At 38.2% G+C, this 18,188-nt stretch overlaps 1 protein-coding gene across 5 annotated transcripts in view; it reads right to left on the reverse strand.

The window, feature by feature from the left end:
- Positions 1 to 714: 714 nt before the first annotated feature.
- prkn (parkin RBR E3 ubiquitin protein ligase) overlaps positions 715 to 18,188 on the reverse strand; it is a 156,436-nt gene continuing 138,962 nt past the window's right edge. For 4 of the 5 annotated variants that reach the window (XM_015363280.2, XM_015363278.2, XM_015363277.2 and 1 more), the window contains 3 exons: positions 4,687 to 4,773; positions 2,512 to 2,650; positions 715 to 1,770 (listed from right to left, as the gene is read on the reverse strand). In XM_015363280.2, coding sequence (XP_015218766.2) covers positions 1,661 to 1,770; positions 2,512 to 2,650; positions 4,687 to 4,773 — 336 coding nt within the window. In that variant the 3' untranslated portion in view covers positions 715 to 1,660. The remainder of the gene's footprint in view (positions 1,771 to 2,511; positions 2,651 to 4,686; positions 4,774 to 18,188) is intronic. The other variant, XM_006638803.3, reaches the window with a different exon arrangement.

Here is an 18,188-nt window from a genome sequence, read left to right on the forward strand (position 1 = left end):
AAATGCTCCTGGTGCTCTGTAAATGAATCAAATAGCTTACCCTAGGACTAAAACGTGAAAGAAGTTTGTCCAAATATATTTCATCCCCACCTCATATACAGCATACAAAAGCACACTGAACGAGTTGAGGTGGGATAGTGTAGATAAGTGCAGTGTGCAATTAGAATGGTTGCCTGGAGCTGATATTCATCTCCCCTTCCCTGAGCAACAAGTAATAAAAGGAGTCAGTCTTGCAATGTTACCTCTTAATGTTTAACTATGGGTTTCTCTTGATTTGAGGAATGAAGTGTCCGATGAAGCAAACAGAAGCGCCACATGAACATCCATATTGTGACTTCACTGACAAATTAATAAGAATTCTTCCAGCCGGAGATATCTACAGGATATACAGTATATTTGATTTAGTGGCCTTCATCTAAAGTTTAAAATTTGGTTATGGCAAAAAAAAAGTATAAAAGATTTAGACAACAATAATGGAATAAAAAGGCAGATTATTTGGCCCTGATTAACATTTGCCAGCAACACATTGTAATGACCATACCATACAAGGGAATAGGAGGAGAAGGTGAGCTGAGTAAATCAGGTCACGATCATCCTCCCTTTACTGGCCCACAAGGGGCTCAGCAGATCAAACCACCCAGCCATAAACCTGACACTGTTTCAAATACCAAAGGTCAAAACAATTAAGAAACACTCCTGTCCATTTTTTAAAAAGTTTATTTTTTATAGCTATAATTACACAAATATATTAGACATTTGCACTGAAAAAAGTAATGTGATGTTGATGAAAATGTTATGCAAATCTGACCTGAGAAATAATCAATGTGGCGTCCTTTTAAAAAAGTAATCCATTACAATTAGAAGATACTTGTGTAAGGAATTGGTTTTTGAAACTCATAAGATGTTTTAAAAATCCTTTGATCTACAGTATATACTGGGTATATGTTTACTATGTGACCCAATACATCTTAAAACCAATAACCCACAAGTTATTCATTTAAAAAGAAATACCTTACTAAAGTAATTTGTAATAGTAAGAGACTTATTTTTTAAATTAACTTACCGCAGCATTGAAAAGTTACCCTTTCCAGTAAATAACCCTCATAAAATAAATACGGTACAATAATAAAGTTAATGGGTCTATGGTACTGTAACATTATAAAACTAATGTTAGAATGCTGGAAAACATATCTAACATTCTAACAACCCTATCACAAAAACCGTGCACTGTGTCATAGTGAACCCTGGTACATACAAACAACACCTAGGGAAACATTTTACTATGGAGATGACAGCAAACATTGAAGCATAGTAACATATCAGTGTGCATCACAGCTCGACGTTGGGGTGTAAAATCATGTTGATAATACCTGATATTGTACCCTGTGGTGTGTATTGATGTTATCTATGGCAACTTGAATTTGCCAGTGTTTTTGTATTCAATACCCACTACAGTTTTCATTAAAAAACCAACAACCATTCAAATAGGCCAATTAACTTCATTAGATTTCATTTTACATTTTCAATAAATGGAGATTGCAATTGCAAATCTACAATCATACAATCATATTGCAAACTACTGTATGTGAACAGTGTACTTCAGAGTTTGGAGGGGCTGCACCACTCCTGCAGATATTCCTGAGGCCTGGACGGTGTGTGTTCAGCCAAACCAGTGGTTGCCCATGCAGTCTCTGTTCCACTCCACCCCACACAGCCAGCACCACTCGAACCTGCACACCGGCCTTGGACACGCCATGTGCATACAGCCTCCTGCAGGACAGCAACACACACACACAGGACCCAGTGATTAGCTATATTATTACTGGTTTAGCAAAAAAAGTGCTGCCTGTTCTCAGAGCTTTTATTCTTCCAATCGATAACGATAACAGATGTTAACGATAACAGCAATCGTTATTCACATCTCCGTGTTGCTTCAGCTTGAATTATCCATCCATTTTCCAACCGCTTTATCCAATACAAGGTCACAGGGGGAGCCAGGGTCCATCCCAGCAAGCAGTGGTGAAAGGCAGGGTACAACCTGGACAGAATGCCAGGCCAACACAGTTCAGACCCTGACACACACACTCACACTCACACCAGGGCCAGTTTTCCCAGAAGCCAATTAACCTCCCAGCACGTCTTTGGACTGTGGGAGGAAACCCCCATGAACATGGGGAGTTCGTACAAACATCCAAACCCCATACAGATAGCTCCCCAGAAGCTGAAACCAGGGCAACGACCCTGAGAGACAGCAGTCCTAACCATAGTCACTGCACCACCTGCTTTGAATCATTTTGTGAAAATAACCTTTATTTAGTCATTAATTAAAAGTTTTCTTGTTTATTTAAAAAGTCGGTGACTTTAGCCACATTTGGAATAGTCTGGACACTATTCATATAAAGTATTAAACAAAATTAATCTTTCATCATTATTTTAGCACTTACATTCCTGAAATACAGGGAAATTACTGAGAAGTTCCTAGAGTTGATGATGTCGGGTGAGAACACGTACCATTCTTCTCCACAGGTACCTGACACTTGGGGCAGGGCTTGGTGGTCTTCTCGATGGTTTCCTGTGATGCCTGTTCCCACCTGGCCTGCCGTGCAGCCTCCTCATCAATGATGTAACCCTGCGGACAGCCAGAGAATCTCTGTGTGGAGCCGGAGAAGAAACAGGGCTGTGGCTCTCTCCTGGGTCTGTGCTCTGTAATACTTTGTGCCTAAAAATGAAGTCTTTGCCTACTCATCAAATATGAAATCTGGGGTGTACTTCTTCTCAGCTGTAGTGGGATCTGCATTCCAGACAGAGCTGATTGACAGAGCAAGTGACCTGCTCCTGCTTGTCGCTGAACCAATCAGCTATCAACATGTCCCAAAGATAAGCGGCTTCCCAGACAAAAAAACACAAGGAAATGGAAATGAACAAGAAAGCTGCACACAAAACAGGCCCCTCTCTGATCTCGAACCCAGGACCTTTAAGCTGTGAATTGGCATGGCTTACCATAATTCTTCCATATCATCATAAACCTTAGATTAATGTTATGTTGTTTTTCTCCTGTACTGCTTTTCATCAAGACAAAATTGTGTACAAAGTGCCATCCTGTGGTATATTTCGCAACTGCAGTCTTGACTCTTGAAAGTGTAACATGTGACAAGTATTACTTTCCTATTCCTAATTTATTCATAATTGTGTATTAAGTTTTCACAAAAGGTTATTTTTAAATGTCATCCTTTTAAGGACACCCATAATAAGATCTGATCAGGGTTGACATTTTAGCCCTGCTGCAAAGGGGATCCATTATTAAAATCACAGAATCAGACTTAAATGTGTTGGATATAAGGAGTGCAGGTATTGAAACACTGCAGGTACTGTACTCTACCGTTTCTATTCTTACTTCAATACAACCATGTTTTAAGTTAAAAAGAAAAGCTGGAGTATGAATTAAGAGTTGGGGGATATTAAGCTTTAGTACACCTGTAATTTGTAGGAAATCCTGCAAAACCACAACAAAAATTTTAAGTAAGATAGTAATATATAGTAATAAAAGTCATAATCACAAAAACAATTCAAACAGCTAACAATCTCAGGTTTCAACACTGCCTTCCAACAGTTCAGTATATTTTCATAACAAGGAGACAGTAGCTGAGTTCATACCCAGCTCTGCTAATTTAAAATCCCTCGCCGTCTCTTGAAGTATGTGCCAAACAACAAGAAACAGTGTTAGCAATTCCTTGGCTTTTTTTCCACAGGCAATATGTGCCTGTGAAATATGGGCACTGCACAGCCCAGGGACACTGGGCAACAGAGTGGCATCAGCGTTGTAATTCACATTACACAAACAACACTGTATTGAGCAATAAAGAACACTTAATATGTCAGTCTGTTGAGAAGCTCCAAAAGGCCAGGAAAGGTTAGAGGACTTTAATATCAGTTTTCCTTTCAGGAGGTCTGAGGAGCTCTCACAGGATACTAAATACAGTCAAAGACACTTCACACTTTTACTGAATCACATTCCAAAACAGCTTTTACTATATAATACACAAGTCTGGAGTTTTTGCTCTTCAGCAATGAACCACAAGGCATGATAACCCATTTATAGCTCTAGGCCTCTATTTCCAGGGGAATCCCTACAAGTCCTACTTCCCACTCTCCGAAACTACTGAAAATATCTCAGAGGTGCACAGTATGTTATAGGATTATTACAAAACTCATGATTATGTGGCCTAGCCAGACAAAGTATACATGAGGACTTTTTATTGTTAACAGGAGACAAAGATTTTTTGTCTTGTTTTGCATTACAAAAAAATTAATTTCCCATGAAAATAAGAAATGTTATATTCAAGGTAAAAAGGAGTACCCAGATAAACATACAATACTCATGTGCTGTAGAATAACATAATAAAAAAGGAATTACAGAATCAAGCTAAATTGGTGTTTGCTCAGTCCAGATGTCAGGTCCCTGTAGAACGCTAGCAGGTGTAAGATGATGATTCACCCACTCTGCCAGCAGTGCTCCCACTGTCCTTTATAGTCAGCCTCCACGTGGAAGAGGCAGCCAGTGGGGGAGGTTCAGGGAGCAGTAGAGCAGTGTTTTAGTCTGAGACCGAGACTGTAATAAAACGGCTTTGGGGGGAGGGGTCTGACTGACAGACGTTGGAGATAGAAAAATACAAAAGGCTGTCCTACCTGCAGTGTAGAGTCTCTTTCTCTCAGCAGAGAGACCCTGCAGTCCCCATCATGGTATGCTTCCTTACAGTCGCGGCAGAAAACAAACTGGAGATGGAAGACAGACACACAGAAATGAACTCTAGCTTGGAGATGAGTTGACAAGCATATAGAAAGCCTTAAATAAATACTGTCTTGGATGTCAAACTAAAATTATTGAATGGTTTAACCCTTTACTTTAGGGACTGCACAAGACACCTTTTAAATTCAGGACTATCAACACTAAATTATGCATTAAATTTGCATTGATGCTTTTATCTAGAAGAAAAATATGACCTTTAAGATCAACATGCAATCAAACACTATTAAAACTTACAAGGCTGCAGGCAATAAAGAAAACATTAAAAAGTATTTGCAACACCTAAGCTGTTACTCTCCAGTATACCACACAGAGGTTGTTAGTTTTTTAACCAGTGTTCCAAGTGGAACTGCTTCTGTGCTGTACTTCTCTACTTGAACTGCTGTGTAGTGGGGATGCTGGCACAAACTGGCAATACTCAGACGATACCCAGGTGGAGCTCTGCTTTACTGGATAAAGGGGGTCTCCTATATGTAAAATACTTTGGGATCCCTTGGGATTTAAGGTGCTGTAGAAATGCAAGCAATGCAAACTTGATCTACACTGGTCCTTTCAGTGAGACCAGCTGTTCTTACCTTGGGAAGTCACTTGATGGCATCATGGCAGGTGACTAATTAAAGAGCATATGGTGACTGACAGGGTTTGCAAACTGATGAATTGTCACAGTCAATTACTGCTTAATTATCAGATTATTTAATTATTAAGTAGAACATAAGTCCTCTTCAAAAACAAAAAGTATTATAGCAAGAATTATTATTACTATTTAAAAAGAAAACTGCTGTGATTACAGCAAGAATGACTGACAGTTTCCAGCCACTCAAGTGGCAGCAAAGACATCTCTCAAAGTCTATGATTCAAATTTCCGTTGTGTTACAGTTCTGAAGGTTATATAATAAGGATGTTGCCATTACTGCAGCTTAGTGAGAGCTTTGGTCAAATAATGTGCACTCAGTCCAAAATGTCACACAATATTTCCAAAAATGTATTTTTAAATATCACAATTGTAATCAGTGCTTTTAACCTGCATACATCAGGTATTAAAGTCATACACAGTTCTACTGCATATGTTAATTTTATTCTTCAAACAGCTTTGCACCTTAAAGCAATTGAACTTAGCAACTGACACATGGAACCATTAGGAACATGTTGCTAAGATCAACGGGAGTGCACACAACACCCCATTGTAACTTACAGTTCTCAGGCCAACCTCTATGATCACTGTGAATATTGCCTAGGCCCTGAGTGCTCTGGACAGTAGTGGACAGCACTACTTCTTGTGACATTCATCCTGAATTCTAGAAACGCATTTAGAAGGTGAGTTTCTATGAATCATCAAATCCAGCTAGATCCATCTCTGAGCCCACAATAGGGCTTAGGACACCAACATGCTAGTGGCTCATCTGCTATAATTCATCTTCTTCTTATCCATCTGCAATCTGCCTTTTCATGGGCGCAAATATCTACTTGATCATGGCTCTCTATCAAGGTCTGATTCAAAGGGAGGGGAACCTGCACACTGATGTCTCATTCCTCTTCGCCTGCCAGAAAGATGTCTACTTTCACATTACTGTCCAAGAGTGCCACAGGCAATACTTTAATTTTGCCTTGTAAGAACAGTCTAGGAGTGGTATTTCCAATCTTGCTGTTCCGGTTCCCCAGGCCAGAAGGTATTAAATCATCCAAATGAGGAGCAATTCAACTGTGGTAGTTGTGCAGGTAATTAAGTCATTAGCCATTAAGTCATTCAGCAATCTTCTAGAACAGACGTCTATCCCTAAGGTACTAAAAGCACAAGGAGTTTGCTTAACCTGATGGGCTTAATTAATCAATAACTTACAAAGTGTTCCCAGCCTTTTGAAACAGGTGATTTAGGGTGACTAAAAGATTGGACATGAGGCTTATGATTGGGTATCTCCAAGACTGGGGGTAGTGACCCCTTGTCTATGAGGCCTGGGTTCTTCCGTTCAGACTAACTTGTGCCCCATACTTGTATATTCAGGAAAAAAGCTTAAGCATAAGAAATTAAGAAAGGCTGGGCCTAGTCTGTATTGGGATTGTACTCTAAGGAAAGCCAGGCTGCTGCTGTAAGTGGTACTAGTGGACCAGTAGGTGGAGCTCTTCCCTCATGACCAGAATTCCCAAAACCAATTACCCAGTATTGAAACCGGGGACACTGTGCTGTAGGAGGGGCTGCCCTTTAAAAGAGATGTTAAACTGAAGCCCTAACTACTTGTGGTCATTAAAGACATATACCGTACCTTCCAATGTTTCCACCTTAGCTTAATTTGTGAAGTAATTTCTCACTTCTCCACCTGATCCACTGGGCAATGAGAATGCTGCTCAGACTAGCTACAGAGCTTCACCCCGCTGGACCCATACTTCAGTGGTGGATGAAGTGGGCCGCTTTCTACATACGTAAAACATTGTCCCACGGATGAAAAGAGCTATACGAATGCATGGAGATATGATTAATCATACCCAGAGAACATAAAGGAGCCAACTCTCGATCTTCACTGGCTTAGCTCTGTAAAATCTTTGTTGCATGGTATTGAGAATGATCTCATTTCAATGCCACAGAACAGCTGCATAAGATCCCCGAATACTTAGGTACACTTGTTAAAGCTTCTGTAATGACTGCATTTCAAATTGAGAGAACAGTGACCTACTCTTATACTCTTGGTTTCCTGAGTGAGAAATGCCATCATTACTCTACAGGATCAATCCCACAGATGACCTCTGGTCCAGAAAATGGCAATGATCTACTTGAATCACCCCAGTTTCATTGAAGATAAGTGATGAAACAATGTGACGGAACTGACTGGACAGTTTTGACACACTTGCACAGGACTAGGGCAAGGACTAGGCCACTTCTCACACATGGGAACAGGTTTACAAGAACAACACACCATTATTTAATCTTCTGTAACAAAATGTTAGAGCTATCTTTAATGGAGTTGCATTTATTTTTTATCTTGGCCACTTGACCTAAACAAGGTCATATTTATTTTTTATTACATGCAAACACTAAACCTACCTAAAAACCCTCCACTTACAGATGTTAGCAAGCAATTTTAGCAATACCCAGATGGTACATAATATATCCCTCTGCATCCTATTAAATATTGTCATGAAATTTGCAGCTCTCTCTGTAAATTGTCTGATAAAAGAATTAAAGAAAAGTACCTATGTACCACACAAACCTATTTGAAAGACAACATCTACATCAGACAACAGCTGAGTTCAAGGAGAGGGAAAAAATCTATCACCTTAACTGAATGTCGAAATGACTTTAGAACTGTAGGACAGGAACACTTTATAAGCCTATCATTACAGCTTTATCCAGATGCCAATATACACAAGAAAATGAATGTCTTATTTCAGCAAAGCCTTGTTCCCTTAAGGATATGTTTTACTGTGAAATTATTTACAGCCCTTTCTCTTAACATCACCACACAAGCTAATTTACTAATCCCCTGAAACCAATCCCATTCCCTGCCTCTATTTTTTATTTTATTATAGTATCTTGCAGTCTCTTTCTTTCTACAATGGAATAATCCATTAGTCATACAAACTGCTTGAGTCAGTGCATTTTAGTTTAATTGGTTAAGCAGAACGTAGCATGAAAACAAAGCTGTTACAAAGGGTCGATAAGCTAGAACTACTTGAACTCCCAGACAGGTTAATATCAGAAGCTTAAAAGGACGCATGGAAAAAATATTGATTCAAATGTTGGCTTTTGAATAATTGTTTTCATAAAGTGCACTGCTTATGCAGCTACTCAGGATCAAATGTACAAATTCATAAAGGATAAGAAGACCAAAGCAGATGAAGAAAGGGCGGAAAGGATACAGAGAAAGAGAGGTGTGAACTCATTTTTCTGGAATTGGTGGGTCTGTTAGTGCAGACACCTCTCACTGGTTCATTGTTAAGGTTAATATTGTTAAGTTGTAATTTTGACCCCAAAACATTGCTTAATTACACTGACCAAATTTACAGCACAGTAGAGTGCTGGCAAGCACATGTTTTTAGAATATGGCTCTTAGAATTTTTATCTAAAAAAGTTAAACAGTCTCCAACGTTTACTTTATTGGCTATTTTGTTTTTGCAAAAAGTAGTTTCCTTAATACAAGTGTTTCTGTAAACTTCATCATCCTTAATAAGACTTTTAATACAGGCTTTTCTGAAATTTTAGGTAGAAAGACATTTCTTGTCAAGACAAGCAAACACTCTTGCAGTTAGGGCAATTTCCAATTGTACATCTATCCAGAATACAATTGCTTGTATTGATCCAAGGAAGAAAGCTATTTTTACAAAAAAAAACTTTACTAGGACTTGTAGCTGAACAAATAGGTTCCAGATAAATTGAGTCACCGTGTTTGATCATCAAAAATGATTTTCATTTCTGTGGTATCACAGATATGGCAATAGCTATTGAAAGAGTACAGGGGCTTTATAAGACAAGCTAATATGTTCTATTCAGTGCGCCAGCTGAATTAAAAATGTCCACTGCCAGAATACTCAATTAAAAAGGCTGTTCTTGTTTCCATCACTCTGTACTCACAAGAGAACTTGCTCTCTGATTACTACTGCAGTCACCCACCACTGTTTGAAGAGGGAAACCATTGTTCATTAAACAACACCAGTGGCATTACTAAGGCAGTAAACAGAAAAGGTCAGTGAGTTTTCTATGTGCTATAAAATATCAAAAATCAAGTGTAATCATAAATTCCAGCATTTTGAGTCACTCCTGGAGGGACACGGGCAATGAAAACCAGACAGGTGTCTGTGCACGGACAAGACAGTCATTCTGACAAACTACAGAAGTACAGTACAGACAAATCTGTTATAACATCTGTTCCACTATATTTAAGTCCTGTCACTCATTTAAGGTATAAATGCAGGTTATTCATATTATTCTAATATTTATATTGAGAGAATGATATGACCCATATGCTGTACTTCCCAGGTCCTTAAATTCACCTTCCATGGTAAAATACAGAGTGTGTTTGTCTTTACACCACTGTGTTTTCTTAATATACTGTCAGTGGGCTGAAATAAATAGAATTTGTCAATGTATGTTCCTAAAATGTAAATGCTCCCCTGGGCAAAGATTTAAGAAGCACTAGAGATATTAAACAGTTGCAATCAATGTCAGAAGCTGAATAAAAACCAGTGAAAAAGGACACCCATTGGAAAAGCTTTTTAACACTTCATTATTTTATCCTAAATGCACTGCTCTGTGCTTCCTGCTGCATTTCACCAGCTATACTTGCTGTTGCATTCAATTAAGGCAAACCATTCTTGCCAAGAAGAAAGCTTGCTGAAAACTGACAAGAATACCCGTTCTGCTTTTTTGAGCATTTTTTAAAATGTCTTATCAGACAAGCCAAACAAACTAAGTGCATCTGTCCTTTGAGTGGTACCCAGGGAAACTGCCAACAGTTTCATCTGTACTTGAATGTCATTCTTCTTATTCACCTTATTGGTTAAGAGACCACTTTATGTAGACATATGAAAAATATAATGAAAAATGCTTCCTGTTATTGTGTCATTTTGGCAGATGTATCCAGAAAGCACACTCATCATGACAAATAAATGGTAGATACTTCTGTTTATAGACATATCTTGTTACTTTAGAACATTAAAGGGATTTCTGCCAGTTCCTTTCAGCTGAAACTCATAACATAGCCAATTATTCGTCATCTTTACAGACTATAATATTGCAGCGCCAGTACAGATGGCGTATTTAACCGGAACTAGAAATATCCTTTCAAAAATATGACTTGAAGTTTTTTCTTACTACCAGTGCTGTAGTCATATACAGACTAGCATGTACCAGAAAAAGTAATTTATACTGAGTACGTTGACCTTTAGACAGTTCTTGAATTGACCCTTTCCAGATTAATTTGTTGATGTTCATATAAGGATGCTGTAATGGCCAGGGAAGAGGCTGCATCTATTCTTTCTATTCCAGCAGAAGTAGTTTTGGGTCTATGGTACCATCACACTCCATACTGAGTGTCCCAAAGTGCAGAATGTTCTGTTGGCACAGTAAAACATGGACTTATTGCCTGACTCCAATGCAGCCATTATACTAGATATCAGGCTGTAATACAGAATCTCACTGATTGAGTAATGTCATAACCTCTAGCATTAATAATATTCATACTGATAAGGCAGTTCGCTAGATGTATAACCCAGTGGTTCTCAGTCCTGGAATACTCTGTGTACTATCAACTATAGGTTTAGACAGCTCAACGAGTTTGACTTTGTTCTCCACTTAGCCATTGGTTTCAGAAATACCCTAGTAAAAGTGCACCATTTCCAACAACCTGCTGATGCAACAATTTGTTGATGAAAAATTTGCTCCCTTATTTCTGGCTAAACAGTCCATTATAGGTGATCAACTGCTAATCAATGGACACAGAAGGGAATGATGCAGTATTAGACAACAACCGACTGAGTCAGTCATTTCCTTGTTCCTTGTTCTTGTTCCAACTCATTCTACGTCAGCTCGCACACCTGAATGAGGACGGTTCTCATTAATTAACACAGGCTTTATACCAATTATAAATCTCACTCAGCTTTTTAAGAGCTGAAAGCATATTTAAAAAAATACCTCAAATAGAACATTAAAATAAAATAGTTTTTGATGATTAAATCTTGTTGGAGCCAAAACTAGTAGACAGTGAGTTAGCAGAGGACAAGGACAGATATCCATCGCTACAATCCATCAGCTCTGGAGAGCATTCTGCAGTACTTCATTTTGCCTCATGTCTTTCTGTGGGCCTCGAATGGAACACTGACTCTGGACACCAGAGAGTTAAACCACATCAACATGACCTTCCAGACTGTACAAGTGTACATCCCATTTCCACCACACAATACAGCCCTGCTGGAGGTCTTTAAAGGCTGTCTTCAAATCAGAAAAAAAAGCAAAAACTGCAGTTGCGTAAACTGCAAGAAAAAATCTATAATAATTTCCACTGTCTTTGATTATGAAGATATCAGTGGCGCGAGCACTGTTGCAGACTGTATTTTCCAAGAGAAGGCTCCAAGTGAAATAAAATGACAATTATATGTATTATTTTTTTCCGCCCTGGTTGTTAAAAACCAGCTGGAGAAAACTGGTTTTGTTCCTCCTGCGGCGCATCCCGTACGTTTCTTTTTGTGGCTAAGTGAATTGCAAGAAATGAAACAGCTCCCTCCATTCTGCCGCGGGCCCGCCCACCAATCAGGGGACAAAAGTCGTGAGCAAGACAAGAAGACCAGCACAAAGGGAAGCAGCACGCAGGCTGAGGAGCAGCAGCGGGGACCGAGAAATGAAAGGTGACCTGGGAAGCATGATCAATAAGGCAGAGATGACAAAGAACCTAAAAATCATGTTTTAAATGAAGGAAATCTCGCAAAAGGCAGGAGGGAGAAAATTCAAGTTTCAAATACCTTGGGAAATGAAAATTAAAGGCAGCCGAGGCTAAGCAGGTCCACAGTGAAAAGGCCTGAAGTCTCATGGGTCTGAAAGATGTCATACGGATGACAGGTGGCCTAAAAATGGACAGCTGGCTGCCACAGAGCTGAGACGGTCTGCAGATCAGGCATGAAATGGTTAGGCAGGTGACAAAGAGAAAGAAACTGCTGAGGTTCTTCTTCATGTTTGCAGTCCTGGCACATACAGTATACATTGGGTGAGGCCTGAAGCTAATCCTGAAAACTATGGGCAAAAAAACCTCAACGCAGAACAGCAATTAGTACAGTCATCATATACATTCTAGATAGCCCCTGATAAAAAAAAAAACACAGGGTAGCTTGGATACATACTGGAGATCGTCCACAATAGAATACCAAGCACCAAAGACTCAAACATCTGTCTGCATCCCACACAGCCTGGTGTAAAATTCATTCAGAAGGCTGATATTGTTTCAGTGATCTTGCTTCAGCAAATTCTCACTTTCAACATTAGTACTGAAAACAAAAATAATTTTCCCCCTAAGGTCAAAAATCTCAAGTGGTCAGACTATTGCAGGAGATAGCCAAGAATCAAAAGAACATAAAAACTGAACCCAGAAGTGGTAAACTAGGACATCTTTCAAACAGATTTCACACATTCCACTACATGTAGGGGATTATCTTGTCTTCTACCCTTTACTTGTTTATTTGCCTCACTCAGGAAGTGAGAGTATTCTGATGCAGGCATTGAAGCCATTGAGCAGTGAACAGATTGCTCTCTCCCAGGTGAGCCAGAAATGGACTTTCATTCTGTCAAAGGCCTTTAAAGAGGTGTGTTTAACTTCCCTGTTGTCTAAAATGTTTTTTCTTTACAAGCAAGAAAATAGCAGAGGCGGATTCCATTGACAAAATCTGTGCAGGCAATTATTTTGCCTTTGCAATTTTTCTGTGCCTGTCTGCGCGGATCTCTGGAGACTGCTCAGGTGTGAATTAGCCTGAGGTTCCTTGCAAGAAAATATTGCCATCCTCGCTTTTCTTTCAGGTCAAGGTGGCAGCTCATAGCCAGTCATTGGCAGTAAGAAGGTTTCATTTATCTTATCATTTTGATAAATGTGGTCCTCCCTGACAAAAAAACCTCATTTGTTGCTGTAATATTTAGTCAGTAAACCTCAGCTTTAGCATATATGCCCTAACTTTTCATTTAACAACATTAGACATTTTAGGATTCAGTGGTTCTACAATTTCTGTAAAATAATTTTGAAGATTAACAGATTCATATTGAAGAAATTGCATGAAACCGTATAATACTACAGGGTACTTTTCTTTCTACTGAGTTGAGGAATTGCTTATTACCCGAAACATCCTTTAACAAAGCTCTCTTATTCAGTCCTGAATTTTACTGATATTGATATACAGTACCCTTGTGATGCTGGTTTTGTGATGCCCTCTCTACCTTTTGTATCGAACATTTAAACCCCCCTTTTAAAAAGACGTGCCTTATATATTCTCATTTTATGTTTCTTTTTGTTTCTATTTTTATGTAAAGCTCTTTGAAATGTGTTTACATAAATTTTATACATGAATGGCACTGTATAAAATACATGTTGTTTTCTTACTTCTCTAGCTCGATCTACTTCTTTTGTAACTCTTGGATGAATACCCAATCTTCTTTTTTTTTCTGGCACCAGGATCTTAATTCTATTTTACAGTGATGGAAGTGCTAGAGATTCAGGACTGTGTCTTTGACACTCCATTTTCCATGCTGTAGAAGTGTAATAGGAGGCACTCATGTAATTCATGAGTCAATTGTATGCTTTGGGAAGGTATAGGCCAGCCTGTATTATACATTTATCTTTTAATAGCTCCTGTAATAAGTCAGGGAAGCTGACGTTCTTCAAGTTAAGTAAAAGACCTGCTGATTGTTTTCTAATTGATACAATCAAAAAAGCTACTGCACAGCTATATGGATTTCATTCACAGTAAACACCCTGAAAGAATTGTAACTATTATGGCAAGTTAGATTATTCAATTGCACATCCCAATTATTAAATCACATCTGTATGTTTCAAATATGTTATTTTTCTAATAATTGTGCAGCCTAGTTACAGCGAATAGCTGATTCTAAGGCAGCTTGACACTTTTTGCAGTATGGCAAATTTAACCAACCAAGCTGCAAATAAAGATGAGAGTCACTCAAGTATATATATCAGCAAAAAGTAACTTATCGAACATAAGCAAGGTTGCAGTGTGTTTCATCTTTGTAATACTGGTAGTGTTTTCTTGACACTGCATCAGAAATTAGAAAATGCATTTTGAACACAGTATACCTGAAATCAAATGTTTTTTTTTACGTGACCCGATTTTATAACCTGAAGTTACTGTAGGATGATTCTAAATGTTGTTTTCTTTTGCTTCACAGAAATGTTTCTGCTTTTTTGTCTCAATGAAAAATAATGAAAGCCACAGTTATTATGAGCTGAACATCATATTAATATGGATGTCTGCTGTACTGATGTATCTTTTGTTTAGTAAATTATCATAAGAGCATATCAATATATGTTGTGAAAGAGAAGAGGTCATGTAGAGCAGTAAAGAGATTTGTAAATCTTACCGAACCTTTCCTTGAAGAAAATCAGGTTTAATAACATGGCACAATAGCTTGTTCCAGACTTCCACAACCTTTTTTTTATAGAGAAGTGCTTCTTGTTGTTAGGCTTAAATGCACCTCTCTTCATTTTTACTTATTTAGAATATGTGCTTCATTACTTCAGGTTTTACTGAAAGAGGTCTTGCTTTTGTATTGTATAATTTTAATAACACAGCCCTTGATTTAAATTGTATACTTTTTATTTTCCAATATTTTTGTGTGCTTTTGCTGCTTGTGATTGAAAGGAATTCCATTTTGAGCCTCATTTAAAACGTTTGCTAAAAAACTCCCATTTTGTAGCTCAGTTCTTAGCCAAGAGAACTGAAAAAACATCTATAAATGAGAGCAAGCTTCATATAATTTTTATTGAAAATGCACTTGAAAGTGCAGTATAATTATCAGTCAGATAGGGTTGGTGACTATAAAAGTTTAAAACATGTGCTCTAACAAACTATTCCATTTGATTTCCCAGAAGCAGACACTTTTTAAGAAGTCTTCAGTATCTCCTTCCTTCATTATTCCCTGTTTCTCTGTTATCTTTTGCTTAATTTCTCAGGTGGTATTCATGCACTTTCTATTTGTAATAAAAGTGTAAGGAGTAGAGAACAATACACTATCATGTAATATTAGGTATTTAATATTTCCAATATTATGTAAGAAGGCAGTGGGTATTGACAAGAGAGCAGATACACTTTATGGATGTAATTGTTTACCTGATTTCATGAGATACACCTATTAAAAGATGATAGCTATGGCACACAGTCATCAGATGTATCTCTGTGGTGAAGGACACTGGTAAAGGATGTGGTTTTGGGAGTAGAGGCAAATGGCCAAAAGGAAGCCTCTCCTTGTCGGTTTTTAATTGTCACTTGACCAACTGTCTTCTACCAATTGGTCAGGTTACTGAGGATGACAGGTCCTTCTGGGAAATTTGGTTCTCACAGGAACTGCCATCTTATCTCCACCTACAATAGCTCCCACCTACAATTAATATAAGACAGGTTACAAAAAGGTGTGAGTGCCTATTAGATACAGATTTAGCAGGAAATACAGTTGTCTGAAACACACTGTCCACCTTTTGTCCATGGATCCATATTGAACAGGGGTGGGGTTTTTCCATGGTTTGAATAACATGACAGCTCTGGTGTGGGGAGTTGTGACAGACTGATGTACACATCTTGTTGTAAATGTGCTGTGGATACAGGGGCTGGTGATGGGGGGAAATGGTTCAGTGAGATTTTCCATTAAAGTGGAGAAACGTGGCTTGCCCTGTGGCATCACCTCTGATGGCTCGTTCGACCAGCTGCTGCTTTGACGCCCCACCGAGGAACAAATTGCTTTCCTGGCAGGGCTTCTGGACACTCCGTCATTAATAGATATGGATCTCAGCATGCCAAGCCAACTGAGAAGGCAATTTAATATGAGCAACACTGTCATCTCAATTCAGGTCAATAACCAAGATTGCCTACTGGGTGTTTCGACAGACTCCTCAAGTTCAGAATGTAAGATATTCTTTGCTATCTTCAGGCTTAAAAAAAAGAAATCAAAAAGCAGAATGGTTAAACCATACTAGTAAACAACAGAAAATAAGATAAACTAAATCTAGGCTTAGCTGAAAGGCTTCAATTTTACACAACAATGTCGTCAGCATCACATCACCTGTCCTCAACTTGCTATACAGTATTCCAGGTTTTATCATATCCAAATAAACAGTCCACAGCATCACTAGGTGGCAAACTCCTTCCATGTTATCTCTGAGAGAGACCGGATTAGCATTCTAAGCCTTCAAAGGAATGTTAATGTTTTCTCACTGAAGTCCCTTTCTCTTTGGGGATTAGGAAGCAAATTTTTATTTTTAGCTCAAATGCTGTCTTTGAAGCACAACAGTGAAATTTGCATTATCAAAGCTTTGTAATTTGAAGTCAGTATGTTTCTGAGCTCACTACACAGCAATATTTAATGGGGTCGGGTCACTCACGATCTGTTGCCCGAATTTCTTTGTTGTGAAACTCTGGGATATGTGTCTGTACTGATGAAATGCAATGATTTGCTACATTGAATAAAAGCAGTTCTGACAAATCGCAGTTTTATTCTGCTGCAAATCCCTCCAGTCTACATCCCTGCAGTAGATTACAGGACAGGACAATCTTTAAAACACACATCTATACTGTATAAGATCTGACAATGCATTCACTTCTTAAAATGGGCAAGTTATAACTTTACTACCCACATCCTATGTTTAAAGAGTTTATTATGAAAAGAGGTAGAATGCCTTCCTGGACCAAATATTTTTAGCTCCAGCTAATATTTCAGTTAAAAGGGGCAAATTCTGGTAATCTATATTTTTCTTTCTGCACATTCCTCATTTTCAACTGAGCTGAACCACACTTATTAATCATAGCTCTTCCCATGCATCACATGAGAAAAGTTTGCAGAGACAGACATGTGGACTAACTAAACATTCACCTTTGCCCCAGTATCACTTCTGAATTATTATACCCACGAAACATGCTGTGACAAATCTTACAGTGAGTCAGCACTGATCATAATGTGAGTGAAGAGAATAAGGTGATGGTAGAGAAGAGGTTAGAAAGAGACAAACAGACCTGTTTTCCTTCAATTTCACTATCCAACAAGCCAGAACTGATTATTTTACAGCTCCCAGGGAGCAGAATGCTAAAGCTGCAGTATTCTGAGAACATGCTCTTTCTTAAGATATCTAACAATGTCAGATTTGCATTCCTGGTGATTGTGAACAAGGCAACTCCATAAAGCCTTTAAGTTACTAAATACATCAAATATAATCTACTGCCTTTTAAGAAGCCAAAATATTAAAACAGAGAAATAATGAAATGCACAGAGGACAAGAACTGAAGTTCTATACATTTACCGCAAAGAAGGCTTAGATGTTTTATAGCATGAGTAGGCTAATTTTAACAAGAAACTCCTTGATCTTTTTTCCACTTTTAAGCTCATACAAATTCTTCAGCAAATGGTGCATGGAATAAAGAATTAATAATTGCAATAAAAAAGGTATATGTATTACATCTTGCTCATGTAATATGAGTACCACACTGAACAGAATTTTAATGTCATAATGCAGGGAAGGTCATTAATCTTAGGTGGTTGTCTCTATTTAATAAATTACTGGCTGGAAAACAGTCAGTATTAGAGATGCTAACATGACGTGCTGTTACAATCAAGGAATGTTTTGAGACCTAGACTGTAAAACAGCTTTGTGTTGCTTCTTGATTTCTATTTTCATGTTTAAAAGCTATTTTTTAAGAAAAT

Source organism: Lepisosteus oculatus, chromosome 17 (assembly GCF_040954835.1).
Source record: "Lepisosteus oculatus isolate fLepOcu1 chromosome 17, fLepOcu1.hap2, whole genome shotgun sequence".
Lineage (NCBI taxonomy): Eukaryota > Metazoa > Chordata > Actinopteri > Semionotiformes > Lepisosteidae > Lepisosteus > Lepisosteus oculatus.